The following is a 19,350-nucleotide window of genomic DNA, read 5'->3' as shown; positions in this document are numbered from 1 at the left end:
AAGAGACTGTATAACCGAATTCTAAGACAGAAATGGCCTGTGATTGGTATAGATGTGAGAAGGACATAACATCTCCCTCCAGGCCCCTGTGAAAAACCAAAACATAGCCTTTGGCAAAAGCATATACTTCGAATGCCAGCATCGTGCCTCTCATGTTTTTCTCCTTTCCTCTCTCCCCAGTTTATTGCAGCCAACGATAAGCTGTGGTTCTGGCTGGAAGTGAACTCTGTGGTAGATTTCTTCACGGTCCCCCCAGTGTTTGTGTCTGTGTACTTAAACAGAAGTTGGCTTGGTAAGTCGACCTCTCTTCCTTTCTTCCCACTGGTTCCCAAGCTCTGGTGGATCAGAGGCCTGCGCTGTCCCCACAGAAGGAAAGTTTTATGTATTCGTGTGCACAACTCTTGGAGTTTTGGGAGTTGGTGGTGACAGTTCTCTTTGGAACACTCAGCCAGGAGGATGTGCTGCCCAGTTAGGGCTTCAGCGAAGGCAGTTTTATCCTAATTGAAACCTAGCAGTCACACTCTCCTCGTCGGGACCTCTGCCTCCATGGTTCTGTCATTTTCATCCAACCTGCAGTTAGGACTGGACAGAGAAGCCCGTGGGGACGAGGCCAGATTTCCAAGTAGCTGCTTCGAGTGCCCTAGAAGGCCTGCCTGCCAGACTTACTTCTGTCTGCTTCTTAGTTTTAAGCAGAGTGGGTCCTACCTGGTTTATTTATGGTTATGAGTTCCTCTGTGGGGCAGGGGAGCATCAAGCATCACGAGCCACCTTCTCCTTGAAGGAGATGGAGCCCCCTTCCTGTGTTAAAGGATGAGCTTTTGCTGGTGCTCTGTTCACATCTCACCTGCTGTATCTGCTCAGCAGATCACTTCTTGCCTTGGGACCAGGACACTTTGTTGGGAGAAATAACCAGCTCAGACGATGGTCATGGGAGCCAGGGACAGAAAGAGGCAGCTTCGAGCTTCTCTTGGTTGCACTGAATAATTCTCTCAGAATGTTCCTGCTACTGCAGGGATACAGGGGAAAAGGAAGGCTGAAAAGGGACCCAGAGGACTATTTCTGGGTTCCTTGCAATCATGCCTTCTCCCTGGGATGCTCAGTGTTAACAGACTTCCATCTTTCCTTCATGTCCCTTTGCCCCAAACGTGGATGCACATAGACATGATGGAGCGGTGGTGGTCTTCGTAAAAATAAGTGTGTCCATCACATTGCACTGCAGTTTGATTTTCTTACTAACAAATGATGGGTGTCCCTTCAGCTCTATAATAATTCATTTTATTAGAGTTACACAAAATTCTACAAATTGTTATATCATGGTTCCTCTGGCCATAACCCTAAGGATGGACCACCTGATTGTTTCCTTTTTGCGCTGTAAATGATGGTTTAGTAAACACCCTCATCTACCTATCTGTACAGTTCTGTTTCTCTAGATGGATCCAGGTTCCTGGAAGAGGAATCGCTGGATCAAAGAATGCGTATATTTTAGTTCGTACAGATATTGATGGCTCATTTTTCAAAAATGTTGTGCCAAGATATGCTTCCCCTAGCAATATGTTTTTGATGTCCTTGCTAGCTCTGTGATTTATTATATGCCTAGTATCAAGTATTTAAAAAAAGAAGCACCCTTTCTATATGATGTATGCAGTAATCATGTATGCACATATCAGTGTGTATCTCTGTGTGTGTATCCCATAAAGATTCTATTTTTGACGCGTTTTCTCATTAGAATTCTATTCACTCGCTCAGTGGAAAAGTTTTTATCCTTGATTTGAGACATGCTTGCTTAGATTGGGTTTTCCAGCCAGCATGATGGGACTGTCAGAGCCACCCACAAATCTTGAGAAGTGTTCTGAGTGTGACCTGAATGTGCCCTGGTGCTGAGGGTCCCAGCTACCTCAGCTGGGTTGTTAACTGGCTTTGTGACCTAGGGAGCTCACTTTCCTTCATTCAGCCTGTTGTTTTTCATCTGTAAAATAAAGGTTAGGTTAGATGATTTGATTTTTCCAGTACTTTCAGCTCAGGATGCCTCTAAGACTCTTGCATTGTTCATGGGAAGTTTGGGATCTAGGTTGTGGGGAAGGACTGGGAAGTTAGTGAAATCAAATCATCAACATTTCTGAGGCAAAATTACATATAGGCTGCTAACCAGGGCTCGTCCTAGACCATCCTGTTGTGAAGAGTATACACACACATGCACACACACCCATGTGCATGCACACACCCTGAAAAACTCCGGACAGACAAGGAAAAAAGAAAGGGGAAGAGGGAAGAAGAGAGCAAGAGAGAGGGAGGGAGGAAGGAAAGGAAGAAGGAAGGTAGGAAAGGAATCTGCCTTTTCTTCCCGCCTGTGTTCTAATTACTCTGTGCACTACAACAACCATTTTGCTTTTCTGGACCCTCAGTTTTTCCTTCTGAAAAGTGGGAGGTTTGGACTTCAAATACCTTCTAGTCTTCACATTTCAGGAATCGGAATTTTATGTCAGGGTCCATTCTCTCTTGGTCCCTCGTGGTCCTAGATGATTGAGGAGACCCCTTCAGGACTGTGGTGGAGACACCCCTCCTGCGCAGCGAGCAGGTCTCATCCCAGCTAAGGGTGTGGAGCTGAGTCTCCTTGTGAGACTGAAAGCGTCTTTGTGTCAGGAGAACTTGGATGTTAAAAATTCATGTCTTTTTGTGAATGATTTAATCCTGATTTTTGGAGTTGTGTTCTTGTCTAGTGAAAATCCACTAGAGTGAATAGGAAAAGAAGAAAAAGGAAAAGGAGGAAAAATGAGATACGCTCTTACATCAATTGTGGTTGCTCTTCAAAAAATATGCTCTAAAGCATGCTTCAATTTGTTGATTAATTGAACAATATTTATTAAACACCTACTATGTGCCAGATAATTTTTCAGATGATTAAGAAACAACAGGGAATAATGGGGTGCTGGGTGGCTCAGTCGGTTGAGCATCCAACTCTTGATTTTGGCTTAGGTCATGATCTCAGGATCTTAGGATCAAGCTCTGCTTTGGGCTCCACATTGGGCATGGAGCCTGCTTAAGATTCTCTCTCCCCCTGCCCCTCCCCACACTAAAAAAAGAAAAAGAAACAACAGTGAATACAATAGGCAGTGTCCTACCCTGTAACATTGCAGTGGGGGAAGAACAGGAAAAAAACGAACCTAATAAATAAGCAAATATGTAGTACATTAGGAAGCACAAGTGTGTTGAAACTGAAAACAGACCAACAAACTTTTGGACTATGAAATAATAAAAATAACAACAGGAAATAACCTTTCTCCTCTTACAGGAGAAGGCACCTTCAATGAAATACTTTGGGTTCTTTAGTAACTAAGCCCCTTGGGTGAGATCCACCCCTGGGCTGCCTGTTATGGAAGAGAATTCAGTATAATAATATTTCAAGGAGGCTCCCGTGTCTGATTTAATACACGGGTTTATTACATCATGAAACAATTATTGTGCCGACGAGCTGCCAGAGATAAAATGAACATTCCCACGAGGTATGGCTTACAAAGTAGGAGGAATAATCCCATTAAGTGGGGGCATTTCAGGAAGTGCTGCCCTCCTCCTGGAAAATGAAAAGGTACTACCTTTACTGGCAGAGGTTTGGTATAAGATGAGGAAGCTGCAGTCTGTTCTCTTCTCTCGCACACACCTGCTGAGCCCTGCGTAGCTGAAACCATGTGGGTACAAAACAGAATGAGTGCCGTCACCCCCACCCTTACCTTCTCTGGAGCATAACACCCACCACGCTTGATTTCTTATCATCATATATAGTTGCGTATTATATAGCATAGTATTCATGTACTTTATTGTATATATTCTCTTAGTGCATCTGACGGCATATTACTAATAACAGCTAATTCCAGTTGGACTATGTGCTGGGCGCTCTGATAAGCCCTTTATACACATGAACTCACTTAATTCTCAGAGCAGACCTGTGAGCTGGGAATTATTTTCCCCCATTTTGAAGATAAGGAAACAGGCTCAGAGATGTTCATTCCTGTCCAAGGTCGCATAGCCTGGGAGTGGCAGAAGGGATGATTTGCCTCCAATTTGGTCTGACTTTATGTCCATATTCATGCTGCTCTTCTGCCTCTGTCCTTACCCTTAAAAGATTGGGGGGTTTGAGGACTGGGTTGGTGTGACTGAGCTGGTTTTGCTCATTTCTGTTGGCACCCCTCCATCTCTCCTTACTCAGAGAGCTTCACTTCAGGCAGGCAGGGAGGGGAAGAGATCTTATTTAAGAACACACATCCTCATGCCTCCTCCTCTCCTTCCCACTCCTCCTTGTCCACCTCCAGTTTCTAGAGTTGCCACTAGGACCCAGGAAACACAGAGAGCTTGTGTGGTGTCTCCTGATTCCCAAGGTACCTTAGCACCTTGGCGATCAGATCTGCTTTACCTGAGAGAGAGGGAGAGACTAGGGGCTTCCACACATGCAGTCAATGGAGCGGAGTGGGTCAAGCCAAGCTCTGGGTTACAACCTCAATTCACAGCTTGGCTTGGCCAATGGGTCACTTTGAGCAAGGTCATTTTACCTGTCTTAAACTCAGTTTTCCACCTGTCCAATGAATGGGGGTAATCGTAGTACTCACCTCATAGGGTTGTTGAGGGGATTCAGTGAGGCAGAGTCAGTAAAGTACCACGTACATAGGACGAGCTTCATGATTATCCCTGGCTTGTCTTTCTAACCTACCTATCATATTTTAAAGTACTGAGGAAGAAAACAAACCAGAACAGAACCAAAAATAAGGCAGTGGGATGTGAGGACATCCACGTCGGCAGGCGGCAAGTCGCTGCTAATTTTAATTCCTGTTCCCACACACCAGCTTATTCATTTTTGTTTCTCTCACAAAATCCTTATCCTACCTAACTAAAATAAATGTACCTTGAAATGAGAGATGTATTTTATTTTGAGAGTAGAATAACATGCTCTGGGGAGAACTCTTCTGTCTGTCTCCTTTGGGGAACTGTATCCCCAAGGTAGGTCAACAGGCTGTCCTCCTTTGTGTCTTGATTTATGTGGTTTTGTTGAGGGTCATTTTGTGTGGTTAGGAGAAGAGAGTAGAGAAAAAAATAATGAGGCGCTTACTGGCCACTCATCTCACTAGCTTTTATTGAGCGCTTACTGTGTGCTCAGCAGTAAGATGAGGGGGGCATGTCTGGCCACCCTCTTTCCTAGTCTTGCTATGATTTCCAGCATTGTCCCTCTTCTCTGGCTAATGAAGTCAGGGGACGGTAAGAAGCCCCAGACCTTGAACCCAGGGTGGAAAAACTGTAAACAGTAAACCTACCTGCTCTTGTAACCCATGTTAGACTTTAGTGCCTTCGGCAAACAGTACTACAAAATAGAAAACGCTCCTAAAAAATAGAAAAATGAGTAGTGCCCAGCCACAGGGCAATTAAAATAATTGAGGATATCTGCTTATAAATACATGCCGGGCAGTTCCTTTTTGTGTCAAAGGTGATAAAAACAGGACTGTAAAAAAAAAAAAAAGTAGAGGTTCTTAAAAACAACAACAATAACACCAAAAGGACAAACGTAGTTCCTGTTTGAGACTGAGGTTTGAATCTAGATTTGGAACCAAAATAAACACACATGCAGCAACAGCAGGTAACACTGCCCGCTGTATAATTAAGTCCCAAATTGCCAGGTACAGGCTGTCAGGGCCTTGGGAGTTCACAGGAGAAAGAGCTCACGTGGGTGGAAGAACGTAAGGAGGCTTCTGCAAGATGCCAGCCCAGCTGAGGGTGGGTGCAACTGACGGAGCCGGGAGCCATGCGCACTTCTTGGGGGAGAGGAGCTCAGCCTACCCTGTGTGGAGGATGGCAGGTGCCCACCAATGATCATGCCGTCCTAGATCAGAAAGCACCCTTCCCCGTGCCGGGCGTCAGCCCCCCAACCGTGCAAGACGGATGTATTCATTTCCCCTTGTTGCAGGAACAAATGAGTGCCTTAACACACATTTATTTCGTAGGCTTGTGTAGGTTAGAAATCGACATAGGTATCTCTGGGCCAAGGTGCAAGTGTGTTCAGGGCTGTGCTCCTTTCTGGAAGCTCGGAGGAAGGGTCCATTTCCTTGCCTTTCTCAGCTTCCAAGGCCACCCACATTCCTTGGCTCCCGGCCCCTGCTTCCAGCCTCGGGGTGGGTCCTCGTATTGTTTCTCCCTGATCTTGCTGTCTGTCATTACCTTTCTTGGACTTTCCCTCCTGTCTCCCTCTTCTACTTCTAAGGACCCTTGTGATTACATTGGGGTGCCACCTGGATAATCCAAGCTAATCTCCCCATATTAAGGTCAGCAGATGAGCAACCTTAATTTGTCTGCTACTTTGATTGCTTTTTGCTATGTAAATTACCAGAGTCCCAGGTTCTGAGGATTACCATGAATGTTTCCGGGGGCCATTTTTCTGACAAAGGGGAATTATTATTAATATTCTCATTTCTCCAGAGAAGAAACTGAGGCCCAGAGGAGCTAAATAACTTGCCCCAAATCATAGAGCCAGTGGCTCTGCTCAGTCTTCTGAGTCCAAAAGTTCTGGCAGGCATTCTGAGCCCTCCGTGCCTTTGCCTTGTACTTTTCCAGCGTGTTTTGAAAGGAGACGCTTAGGGAAATCTCATTAGAGCCTGAGACCTTCCCCCTCTCCTCAGTTCCATGTAATGGTTTTGTTTTCCTTCTTTTCCTGGGACCAGGAGAACTACTAGGCAGACGTGCCTGCTCTTCACTCTTCACCCATTTGTTCTGGACGCCCCTTCCTATGTGGCTGCAGCAACTGAGAGGAACATGTTAGGTCTGCAATGTCCCCTGCTTAAAAGCTTCCTTTCCTTTGAATTCATGCTTTCATGCCTTTTTTTTTTTTACTTTAAAGAGTGGAGAGAAACCGGAATTTTAGAATGCCACCTGAGGTGATGAGGTGTGACGTATGTCACCATTTTCCCAGGGCAGGCAGCGTGTGGGGTCACAACAAGGCTTTTCCTCTGCAAGTACTTGGTGGTTCTCTCAGGGCTCAGCTGCAGTCTCAGGAGGCCTTCTGTTGCCCTCTACATTGCACAGTGTCTGGCCCTAGGGCCACTCCCTCGCTTGAAGAAACCCACAGCAGCTGAGGTGAGGTGAATAGCCAGCCTTCTGTTGACTAGCCTCTGCATTTGATAAGAATACTCAATGGTGGGGCGCCTGGGTGGCTCAGTCGTTAAGCTTCTGCCTTCGGCTCAGGTCATGATCCTAGGGTCCTGGGATCGAGCTCCACGTCGGGCTCCCTGCTCGGCAGGAAGCCTGCTTCTCCCTCTCCCACTCCCCCTGCTTGTGTCCCCTCTCTCGCTGTTTCTCTCTCTCTGTCAAATAAATAAATAAAATCTTAAAAAAAAAAAAAGAATACTCAATGGTGAAAGCCTTCGACTGGTTTCTGTTTCCTGACATCAGAAATTTTCAGCGTATTGAAATTTCAAAAAAAACAAAACAAAACTAAAAACATAAAAACAGAATGTGATTTGGCCAGAGAGGGTAGGCAGCTGCTGGTGGGCAACTCCAGGCATACAGCCTCAACTCCCAGCCTCCCCTTACCCTTTTTAAAAATCCCTGCCCCCTGGGTCCACCAGGCTGCTAGTTGCTTCTCCTCTTCTGAATGTTGCCTCCTGCTGAGTCAGGAGTGAGTTTCTGCCCCATCTCGCTGGTTGGCGCCTCTCTCCCCATTCAGGCAACAGCCCTAACTCCACCTCCCATGTGAAGCTTTCACATTCTTCCATTTGGAATGAATTCCCTGAACTTTGTTTCTTTTACTCTTATGATTAGTGCTATAAGAGTGATATGATCATCTGGGTTATATTATCAATTAGAATGCAAGTTCCATGACAGCCTTGTGCAAGGACATTCACTGTCTTGGTTTTTTTTTTTTTTTTTGCTGTGCCCTGGTGCCTGGGACCATGCCTGGCACATAATTAGTCCTCGTTGAATGAATGAATATGTTTTCTTACCATGATAATAGTGAACAATTATTGACTGCTTATTAAAAGCAGACACTGGGATCGGCATCTCATAGGCATTATCTGCGTTAATATTCACAGCGGCCCAATGAGTAAATACGGTTGGTCCGATTTTACAATTTAGAGAGCTGGGGATTGGGAGTTAGGTAACTTTCCCAGGTAGTAAATGTGGATCCAGGACTCAGCCCGGTTCAATCTGATTCTGGAGCCCATGCTTTTAAAATTACGAGGCCAGTGGTTCTCAAGGGGTCGTTCCCAGTCCGGCAGAATCGACATCACCTGAAAATTTGTTAGAAGTGCGGATTCTTAGAATGCAACCTAGACACAATGAATTAGAAACTCCCAGAGTTTGATCTGACAATCTGTGTTTTCCATGCCTTCCTGACGATCCTGATGTTCACCCAATTTGGAGAACCACTGTTATAGGCTATTCTGGGATGGTTATAAATTTGGCTGTCTGCAAGAATCCCCCAGAGAGGTTTTAAAACTCATGATGTTCAGGCCAAACCTCTAACCAATTAAATCGGAGTCTCTGGGTTGGAGGCAATGACCCAGGCTCAGCATTTTTTTTAACGCTTTCCTGTTGCATCAAAAATGCAGTCAGGTTGAGAACCATGTGTATACATCTTCTGACTGTGAATGTGGAGGTAATTTCTCCCTAGAAGAGTGCTTCCTAATCTTTGTGTGCATGGAAGCACCAGGAGATCTTGATGGAATATGCAGCTTCTGATTCAGGAGGTGTGCGTGGGATCAGAGATGCTGCATTTCTACGGGTTTCCAGGTGATGCTCTTGCCTCCAGTCTGGAGAGTGTATTCGAAGTAGCAAGGCTTTCCAGTCTGGACCATGCTGTCCAATAAGGTGGCCACTAGTAACGTTGGCCTATTTACATGTAAATTTCTCCGTCATACTAGCCACTTTTCAAGTATCCATTAGCACTATGTGGTTGGTGGCTATGGGGTCGGACAACACAGGTAGAGAACATGTCCATCATCACAGAAGTTCTACTGGACCACGCTGCTCTAGAGTGTGTCTGGTGAGAGAACTTACCCTGAATTTTTATTTTTTGTATGTCTGGGACACTCCTATAAACAGTGGAAGCTTAACAAATGTTTCCTGAAGTGAGTTTTAGTGGAAGGACCAATGGACGGATATAGAGAAATCATTAGTACACCATCGAAGGGAAACTCCCCACCACCCTATTCAGATTAAATTATTTAAGGCCTCTGAAGGCAAAGAAAAAAAGGCACAAAAGAGGCCCTGGGACTGGCTCCAGCCCTAGCTTCTTCCCCAGGACTCTACTGCAATCTGAAATGGTCTTTTGGGCTCTGAAAAGAAAGGTCTCTGGTTCCCCCTACAGGGCTGTCTTGGACTTTGCTGGATCAGTGTGAGATTAAGTAGGCTGGAGGAGCGAAGGGAGACAATTTGGCTCAAACTCAAGGGGTAGCTGGTCGTTGGTAGAGGTAAGGATAGGCTCACTTTGCATGCCCATAAGGTATTTAGCATCTAATGACTTGAGTCAACCACTATGACCATGAACTCCCATTCTCTCCCCCCACCCACCACCCCCCCGAGAGGGTTCCTGGTTCCATTGCCCAGGGTCTGGAAGGAAGGGCCTTTGAGAACCACCAGAAGTGACCTGAGGCGGCTGGACACAGATGCTCTAAAGCCCAGAGCCTTCTAAGTAAACCCCTCCCTGTGGTCAGTGGTTTAATTTAAAATAATAACAATAAGAGAAGAAGTGTGGCTTCCCTTTTGGGAGCCAAATGTCTTTGGAGGTGGGGAAAGGGAGAGACGGAGTGTGTGCTCTAAAGAGAAAGTGCTTCCATAACCAGGGTAGTGTTGGATGTGTTGATTTACATGTTTGTGTGTGTGTATGTGTGTGCATGTACAGAAACAATTTATGAATATCCCAGGGAATCTTCCAAACAATACTATGAAATAGGGATCATTTATGGCTCCATTTTCCAGGTGGGGAAACCGAGGCCTAGAGAGGTTCTGTAACTTGCCAAGGGTCACATAGTGAGCCAAGTTTTGGACCCAGGCAATCTACCTCCAAGGTTTATGTTCCTCAGTGTTCTATTATGCTGGCTCTCAAGCTATAAAATTAACTAGCCGTTATAGTTACCCGTACAAAAAATTAGTCTAACAGTTCCGTCTAATCAGACCAAATACTGAATGCTGCTTCCTCCGTGTTCCAGTCTCCTGACAAAAGGTGAGGGACCCCCTAAACAGAATTTCTTTGGTACTTCCAGGTAGGAAAGGAAATTAAGAAGAAAAACAACTCAATCCATTTTTTGGAAAAATTGAATTAATATAATTTCTATAACTTGTGAGCCTTCTAGCTACTTTTTTTAACCTTAAAACATTTGTTCCCCCTTTCCCCAGGCCCCTTTTTCTGAGCCTCTTGGTTTATTCTCTGCAAGTACCAAATAAATAAAAATAATCTGTTACCACCATGAGTCCATACTGAAATAGTGTCATGATAGAGATTATGGGCTCTGCTCTTTGCCTGAGCTTATTTTGGGGTGGGGGGGGACGCAGTGGTGGGTGGTCCTCAGTGGCGCCATGCACCTTGGGAATGGCACTGGGACCGGATGGCTATAGTGTGGCAAGAGAAATGAACTCATTGAATTCTGACCCTTTGACTGGACTCTGAAGGAAGGCAGCTCCAGCAAAATGGCATGCTGCAAGTTTAGCTGGTTTTGGGGGACCTAATTGCTGACCTGGTAGCCACTGCTGTGGCTGAAACTACTCCTAGAGAACTTATTCCTCCGTAAGAGATTTCCAGTTGTATTCCCTTGATATTGCTTTGTCAGGACATGCTTTAAATAAGATGCCCTCTGCAGGTAGCTGGGATTCTAAATCCTCATTGACGTGTACAGCTCTGTTATATGCCAAATTGGGAATAACACCTCAAAATGAATGTCTTCAAGGAACAAATTCAGCAGTAGGTTTTCATAGATACCAAAACCTCTCCAGATGGCTGTACTTCATCTGGGGTATTATTGGAACAGTCTGCTCAAGCAACCTAAATCTCTAGGACTGGACGTATATTTACCTTTGCATCATCTTCAAAAAATAGATGCCTTGATGCTTCTCGATGAGATAGGGCCATGATGGATTGACTTGGCCAGCAAACTGGATAGGGGGAAAATGAACACGGGGGGGGGGGGGCAGTTATTTTTTCTATAACAATAAGAGAAGAAGTGTGGCTTTCCTTTTGGGAGCCAAATGTCTTTGGAGGTGGGGAAAGGGAGAGACGGAGTGTGTGCTCTAAAGAGAAAGTGCTTCCATAACCAGGGTAGTGTTGGATGTGTTGATTTACATGTTTGTGTGTGTGTATGTGTGTGTATGTGTGTGCATGTACAGAAACAATTTATGAATATCCCAGGGAATCTTCCAAACAATACTATGAAATAGGGATCATAGTATTGATCATACTACTGCGCTTACTCAACTGAACACCTACTATGTGCAAGCCACCGATTCCTAAGAGTGGCTCACTAATAGGGAAAACCTAGATCTTGCCTTTAAGATGTTGATCATTTAATTGGGTGGGTACTTTATAAGGAAGAATAATCAATGTATAAGAATTCAGAGGAGGAACAGAAGGAGGAACGTCGGCCAGCCCAACCCAGGGCAGATGGCAGGTGTCTAAAAAGTTAGCGTGTTCTTCCTGGGGGCAGTACCACTATGGTGTGGTCTGTGAGCCAGCACATCTAGGAGCTCATTAGAAATGAAAATTCTCAGGCCCAACCCCACACCTGTAGACTCCTTGGGGGGTAGGACTAAGGAATTTGGTTTAATAAATTATCCAGGTGATTCTTACACATGCTAAAGTGCATATTAGCTACATTAATACACGAATGTAGATTCCAGTACCCTTGGCAGTATGTTAGAATCACCTGGGCAGCTTTGAAACCTCCCCTCGGCCAGATTATACTTCAGATCAAGTACATCAGGATCACTGGGGTGGAACTCAGCCATCAGAATGTTTTAAGGTTCCTGGGGTAATTCCAACGTGTAGCCAGGATTGAGAAGCCCTGCAGTGGTGGTTCTTCACTCAGGAACACACCTGAATACCGGAGACACTTAAAAAACAGAAACAAAACACTGAAGCAGCTTCCCAGATCTCCTGAGTCAGACACCCTGCTCATGATCAAGGACAATGGCTTTAGAATGTGAACACTAACCTATTCTGGAAAGACCAGTCCGTTCTCCAACTTGAGCTGCATCGAATCACCTGGGGGGGGGTGGGGGGGCGGGGGCGGCCGGGGAAAACCCACATAGCTGGGTTTCTGATTCAGTATACCCGGGGAGGGGGAGCCTGAGGGTTTGCATTGCTACCAAGTTCCCATGCAGTGGCTGATGCTGCCTGACTGGACTGGGGCCACACTTTGAGAACCACACTGGTCTCTCCTAGCATGAGGCTTCACTTGAATTCTAGCAGTGGCTGCTTGGCTAGTTTCCAGGATTCTCGTATTCCAGTAAACCTTACCGTTTTTTGGGTACCAAAGTTCCAATATATTTATTGATGTAATCCCTTATTTTAGTATGTTTTTGAAATTAAAATCAGAATCATTTACATCTTGAGAGATACCCAGCATGTGATATTCCACATTATAATTTCAACTGGAACAGAGGAGCCCTCTTGAGAAAGACTTCTGGTCTCACATATGTAGTCCTTTTCTAAGGCATTCCAAGTGCTGGGGTACACTGAGAGTAGGGACGTTTGCTTGTGTTTATTAGACACTAATATTTCCTCCAGAGTCAGTTAGGGTTAATATTTCTTTCTAAACTCCTTGAAATTGGGGTAGAGTTGACTTATTAAGAAAAATAGGAGGAGGGGCGCCTGGGTGGCTCATATGGTTAAGCATCTGCTTTCGGCTTGGATCATGATCCCAGGGTCCTGGGATCGAGCCCCATGTCTGGCTCCTGGCTCAGCGGGGAGCCTGCTTCTTCCTCTGCCTCTTCCCCTGCTTGTGCCCTCTCTCTCTCTCTGTGTGTGTGTGTGTCCCTGTGTCTCTAGTGAATAAATAAAAATCTTTAAAAAAAAAAAAAAGAAAAAAAAATAGGAGGAGGGTATGTTGGAAATTTGGGGAGAGGAAGGAAGGAGCGGGATCCCAGACCCAATTCCTCTCCCTTCCCTGGAACCTGACCTCCTCCCTCCCCTTGGGGAAGGATAGGGCCTGACCCCTTTCCACCCCCAGGATAATTTATTTTAACAAACACTCTTTCCCAGTTGTCCTACCTGGAGACACAGAGATGCCCCAGCCTGGACCTGGGCCTGCTGGCAAAAATAAGGGCAGATGATGGATGATGAGCAAAGCTCTATTTTTTATGAAACACATTGTATTACTAGAAATAAATACCAAATACCAGTATGGTGACACTTTGCTCCCATGTGACAGTTGCTAAATTCAACTTCTCTCTTTAAGGCCAGATGAGAATTTAGCAACCCACTCACAAAGGGTACCATTCATTTATTATTTCCTGGGCGGATTGCAACCATCCCCGCTGGCCAGACCAGGGGCAGAACGAACTCTTCCTTTTTGTCACAATGCAATCTCACAGTCTTTGTCCTTTATATTCTCACCCAGTCTCCCTTTCTACCTCTTCCTGTGAATTTCTCCCCTGTTGTCACCAAGCAGCCTCCTTACCAGGCATCCCCACCCCAACTGTGGCTATATCCCATCTCTGTGACTCTGGTAGCTTCCCTGTCTAGCAGGTGCTCACCCATCCTCTCTACTCACCTGAATTCAACCAGTTACGATCTTGCCTCTTCTAAAACCATTATCATCTGAATCATTCATGGCCTCTCTTCTGATGTTGGCTGTATTTTCATAAGTAATATATAAAGTATTTTTAGAAGTATATGTCCTGGCTGATTCACTAGATCAGGAATTGGCAAAACTGGCCCATTTGCCTATTTTTGTAAATAAATATTTTGTAAATAAAGTTTTATTAGAACACAGCCACACCCATTTATTTACATACTGTCTTTGGCAATGAGACAAAGATCTATGACCAACAAAGCCTGAAATTTCTATAATCTGGCTCTTTATAGGAAGTTTGGGATCTGATTTTCTGCTTTAGAATAGCAGCTGTGTTATATATTCCTTTACATTCCTTTAAATGTTCGCCGCAGTGTTTTGCTCAAAACTACCTATCCGTTTCATAAACTGGGCACGAACTTTCCTCTGAAATCAGTAAGAAATGTACTAGTAATAAAATAACACCTGATTTTTGCTATTGTTATTGCTATTACTATTATAGCTACTTAAGTATTCTGTAGCAGGTAGTGGACTATGCTCTTTATCTGCCTATCTCATTTAATCCTCTTAACAGCCCTGGATAGAAGACGCTGGAGCTTGAAGAGGTGAGCTGTCTCTTTTGCTGTGTGACTTCAGCAAGGATTTGAACTCAGGTCTTTCTGATCTCAGAGTCTGAGCTTTTCATTACTGCTAGGTATTCCTGGCTCAGTCCTAGCCTTTTCTAGGTGCTTGTTCCCTCTGTAACTCACTCACCTTACCGAATCTCAGCTCTAGTTAGGAGACTCCGTTAAATGTCACCGTTGTTACTGCCATCCCCATCTTCATTCGTTCCCAAACCTTAAAACAAGTACAGTGTGTTAGCTGTCCTGCAGAGCTTGGCATTTAAACTGTGAGTGAGGTATCTTTCCCCAGCTGTGGGAAAGGCAAGTCAATAAAGCCCAGGTTGTAAACCCAGATGTTTACAAGTTGCAAACCCGAATGTTTACAGGCAAAGGAAGATAACGGATGAGGGAAACATGCCGGGTGAAGGCTGTCTCTAGCTGGGGAGCGAATACCCCTCTTGAAAGGGTCGCTGTTGATCACGTTTGGCTGATTCTTGCTGTGTGGACACCTCATTGTCCAGTAGGGCCTTCTCCTTTCCCCCTCCCTCCTCTCCTTTCCCCTCCCTCTGCTCCTTGAGAACAATTATTTTTGACCCCAGTGACTTGCCCTTTAAAAACTGGTCTAGGTTGCAACATTCTTTCTCTGCTTGGGACATAGAAATTCTGGTGTCTCCTCTATAAGAAATAGTCATACTAGTCATACTAGACTGTTTTCCTACTTACCACATCTGTGGTCTAGCATCCTTACAAACGCTGTGACTTGGCATCTGCTGACAACACTGAACAGGTTATAGCAGATTAACCAATACATATCCTTAATGTGGTAGGTGAATATCTTAGATGACTTAAAACACTTCACTTGAATTTATGAACTGGGACAGAATCCGTTTTCAACTGTTAGGGCGTCTGGAGCAAAATGCACATTGTCTCAGGACTTCTTATTCCTATTTTTGTTTTTTATTCACTTTGGACAATAGCCATTGCTCACCCCCACCCCCGTCTTAGTAAAAGTGCTTTTAGTCTGGTGAAGAGGAGAGATCCAGGCTCCAAGGCAAGCAGAAGGGGACCTGGGGGAAACCCAGATGTCACACGCTTTTTCCCTGCAGTGACCTGTTCCAAATGTCTGTCCTCTTCCCTGGCTCTCAGAGGCCCTCCCTAGTCCCTCACTTCAGTACAACCGCATTTTCCAGGCTACCGTTTTGAAAAGATTTGTTGTGTCCTTCTGCCCCCTAGTGGGAGGAAGTGAGAATGAAACACACAGTAGCTCTCAGAATTCCGTCTCCTTCAATCCTGGTGAATTAACCTCGGTTGAAATAGGCTTCTGTTTTTAACTCTTAGAGATAGCATATCCCTCATAAGGTCCCCTGATAGTGTGGGAAAGCCTGAAAAAGACAAATTTTAGGCCAATAGCTAGGAGTTTGAAAAGTAGGCATAGGTATTCAGGCTAAGCATACACTGAAATCACCGCCCATACAAAACCAAACCTCAGTGGATTCCCAGGCAGGCGGAGGAGGGGAGAGCCCTAGCCTGACTCCAGAGTGAAGACATTACCTGTTCCCCTAAAATGAAGGCCCGACCTCAATTGTTTATATAATCCTTTTAAGCCCAGTAGGATAAGTTCTTTCTGTCCTTTGACTGAATTGGTTTTGGATTTGAAAGAAATATTGAAGGATCTGTCACTTTCCTTCTTGCGTGCAAAGCTGGCTGGCTTTGAAAAATGGCAGAATGTGCAGATCCTGAATAGATATGTTTGTCAAACCTAAACAAAAATGGGAGCTTTATTAATAAACTTGAGTGTGGTCATATAATACATGGATCCCCATAAAGCAGCTCTGATATATGACCCAGAAGTGCAGTGTTTAAGGAAGGACTGCACTGTGTTAGTGTTGTGTTTCTACTTCAGTCCTCCTGCTGGGAGGCGAGTTAGCATAATATTACCATTGACTGCCATCGGGTGGGTCCCAAAGGTCATTTCTGGGGAAGAGAATAGAGCTTTTTATATGATATGCTTTCAGCCGCCTAGCAGATGCAGAATAATCTGAAAAGACACCAAAAAAAGTAGTGTATATTTTTATCCTGAGTTGTCATTCCTTGTATCAACTCATTTTGAAGGAAGAGAAAGCCTGTTTTTTTTTTTTTTTTTAATGTTATGACATTTCTGTCTTTTTTTTTTTTTGACTCTGGCTGGACTTCATCTCAGCAAAATTGAAAAAACTATTTTAGATAGGGGGAAAAATGATGGGAAGATACCAGAAGAAAGGAGAGAGCCACAACAGAGAGAGAGAGACAGAAGTCTGGATGTCCTGTTGCCATATGGGAAGTTTAGGGTTTTCAAGGAGGAAACGTATTCAAACGGCTGGTTCTGTTATTTTAGGGCTGGCAGGAATCCTGGGAGCATTTGTGGTTGTTCAGGGAGCACTTGAGTTAATGTCACGGTAACAGCTGTAGCGCACCAGACAGTTCACGGGGCAGGAAAAACAGATGACCCGTGGGTGCAAATGGGCTTTGTTCATACCACTTCCATGGGATTGAGATACCAAAGGAAAACAACTGCTTCCAGAGGGGGAAAGAGCTACCAAGTAATCCTGGGATCAGGTTTTCAGAGCTCCTTATGTTCCAGGACCCTCAAAAAAAAAAAGATCATTAGCATGCATGTGTATGTGGGTCGGGGGAATGGACAACACAGGGGGTGATTTGTGTGTATATGTGTGTTTGTGCTTGACAATGCCCACCCATCTTGAAGCTGCAACTTAAAAATGGGTGTGGAAAGAAAAGCTTCATGATTTTTAGATCGAGTGGGCCAATTTATGAAGCCAGGATCATCTCTCTCCTCTGTTGTTGTGTGTTCAGCCCGGCCACCCTTCGTGCCAAAGACCTTGAGCAGACCTTGGCTAAAACCCCAAGGTATCCTCCCTGTTCAGTGTCAGCAGTGATCTGTGGAATGGATTGGTGTGGGCTGCGTTGCCTTGGGCAGGGTTCATGTGTCATTCAGGAGACGATGCATCAGGCTGCAGAAGCAGAGGGAGGCTGCCTTATGTCCATGGAAATGAGTGAATCAGAAAGCCAGATGGGGGCCCGCTCTGAGGACATGAGGAATTGCAGAACGCAAAACTGGAAGGACTTGGGAACATCTTGTCCTTGATTTCACTTAGGAGAAAACTGAGACCCAGCGATGCCAAGGAATTTGCCTACATTTCTTCCACTAATTAATTAATTTTTTTTTTTTAATTTATTCACTGATGATGCCTGAGTGTCTCTCTTGGGTCAGGCTTTGTTCTGGTGCTGGGGTTGTAAAGAGGTGAGTGTCATATAGGGAACAGAAACTTATCCCAAGTCAATTTAGAAGAAAAACCTGGTTGAGGATGAAGAGTCTCAAGGCAGAAACAGAAAGAAGGGAGAAAAGAGAACCACCTGAGTGCTGCAAGTGTGAACACTGGTTTGACAGTCTTTGATAATGACATTAACTATCAATGCATAGTGGACGGTTACCCCCGGGACCATGCCTTGACACCCATCAGCACTGTAATTGCAAAGGTACTTGTAAGATGATTTGATTAGTCTTTTCCTCCTGCTGCAAACCCAGGCTGTGAGTTTCATCATGCAGATACCTTATCTTGGCTCTATGTCTTATCCCCAGAACCTGGCAAAACACTTGACCCATATGGTAGATACTCAGTAAATATCCATTGAATGAACAATGGAATGAATGACAAAATGATATGGGGACCCATGTCCCATTTTATAGAATGGGGATCAGCCAAGGTCAGTACAAAGTCAGCTATTAAGTGTTCAGGCTCTAGGGGCCATAGAGTTTCTAGCACCACTCATCAAATCTACCTTTGTAGCAGAAAAGCTGCCATAGACAATGCGTGAGAGAAGGGGTATGGCTGTATCCCAGGAAAACTTTATTCGTGGGTACTGAAACTTGCATTTCATACAGTGTTCCTGGCCCATGAAATATTATTATAACATTTTTTCAACTATTTAAAAATGTAAAAAATAAACATTCTTAGTTTGCAGGCTATAAAGGAAGAGGTGAGAGGCCAGATTTGTCCCATAGGCTGTAGTTTGCCAATCCCTGCTATAGGAGTAGATGAATTGTGCAAGGTCTTATGAAATTTTTAATCGAGTGATTCATTTATCTATTCAAGCATTTATTAAGTCCCTGCTCTGAGCCGGGCTCTGTACCAGGCACTGGATATATAGCAGAAATAAGACGGTATCTGTCCTCAGTTGGTTTAGCATATAATTGAAGAAGATACATGTAAAAAAAATAAGTGTAATAAAAATATAGTGAAGTGACCTAAGCTTGGCAGGGAGGGAGTGGTCAGCTCTGTTCTAGAAGGATGAGAGAGCTTCATGGAGATAGTGTTGCTTGCATTGAGGCCCGAATGATGAGTAAGCGATAGGGAAGGAGCCGTGTGTGGAGACGTGCAGAAGCCATTTTTTTCTATGAGACCCAAATGCGATGGGGACAAGGCCCTGGAAGGGTGACTCCAAGAGGCAGGAGCCATATCTGCCAGAACTTTGAGTATTATGTGAGGGAGTTTGAAATGTGCAAGTCTGATCTTGGAAGTGTCACCTTGAAAATCCTCTAGAATTCTGTAGTCTGCAGGAAAGATTGTGGAGAGCATCCTGTGGGAGAAATTAGGACGGAGTTGGGTTAAGACAGGGGACAGGACTAACTGAGACCACTTCAGAATCTTGGGAAGAAGTCATAAGGGCTTACGGCCATTAAGGCAGCAGTAGAGTTATGGAGAGGAGACGGACATCAAGAGATATATCAAGGAAGAAGACCCTAATAGAAAGGGGCGCCTGGGTGGCTCAGTCGTTACGCGTCTGCCTTCGGCTCAGGTCATGATCCCAGGGTCCTGGGATTGAGCCCCACATCCGAGCTTTCTGCTCAGTGGGAAGCCTGCTTCTCCCTCTCCCACTCCCCCTGCTTGTGTTCCCTCTCTCGCTGTCTCTCTGTCAAATAAATAAATAAAATC

General features: G+C 44.8%; 1 protein-coding gene across 18 annotated transcripts in view; it reads left to right on the top strand.

Annotated features, from left to right (window-relative positions):
- The window catches only part of KCNMA1 (potassium calcium-activated channel subfamily M alpha 1), a 734,101-nt gene that overhangs the window by 425,462 nt on the left and 289,289 nt on the right, over window positions 1-19,350 (top strand). For all 18 annotated transcript variants that reach the window (XR_010412485.1, XR_010412484.1, XR_010412486.1 and 15 more), the window contains one exon: window positions 181-292. Coding sequence is in view for 14 of the 18 variants with exons in the window: in XM_054508237.2 (XP_054364212.1) it covers window positions 181-292 (112 nt within the window). In the remaining 4 variants the exon portion in view is untranslated. The remainder of the gene's footprint in view (window positions 1-180; window positions 293-19,350) is intronic.

The sequence above is a fragment of the Mirounga angustirostris genome, unplaced genomic scaffold (assembly GCF_029215605.1).
Source record: "Mirounga angustirostris isolate CCGP_5_RB_7025 unplaced genomic scaffold, mMirAng1.0.hap1 SCAF_6, whole genome shotgun sequence".
NCBI classification, from domain to species: Eukaryota; Metazoa; Chordata; class Mammalia; order Carnivora; family Phocidae; genus Mirounga; species Mirounga angustirostris.
This window is presented reverse-complemented; position numbering and strand designations above follow the sequence as displayed.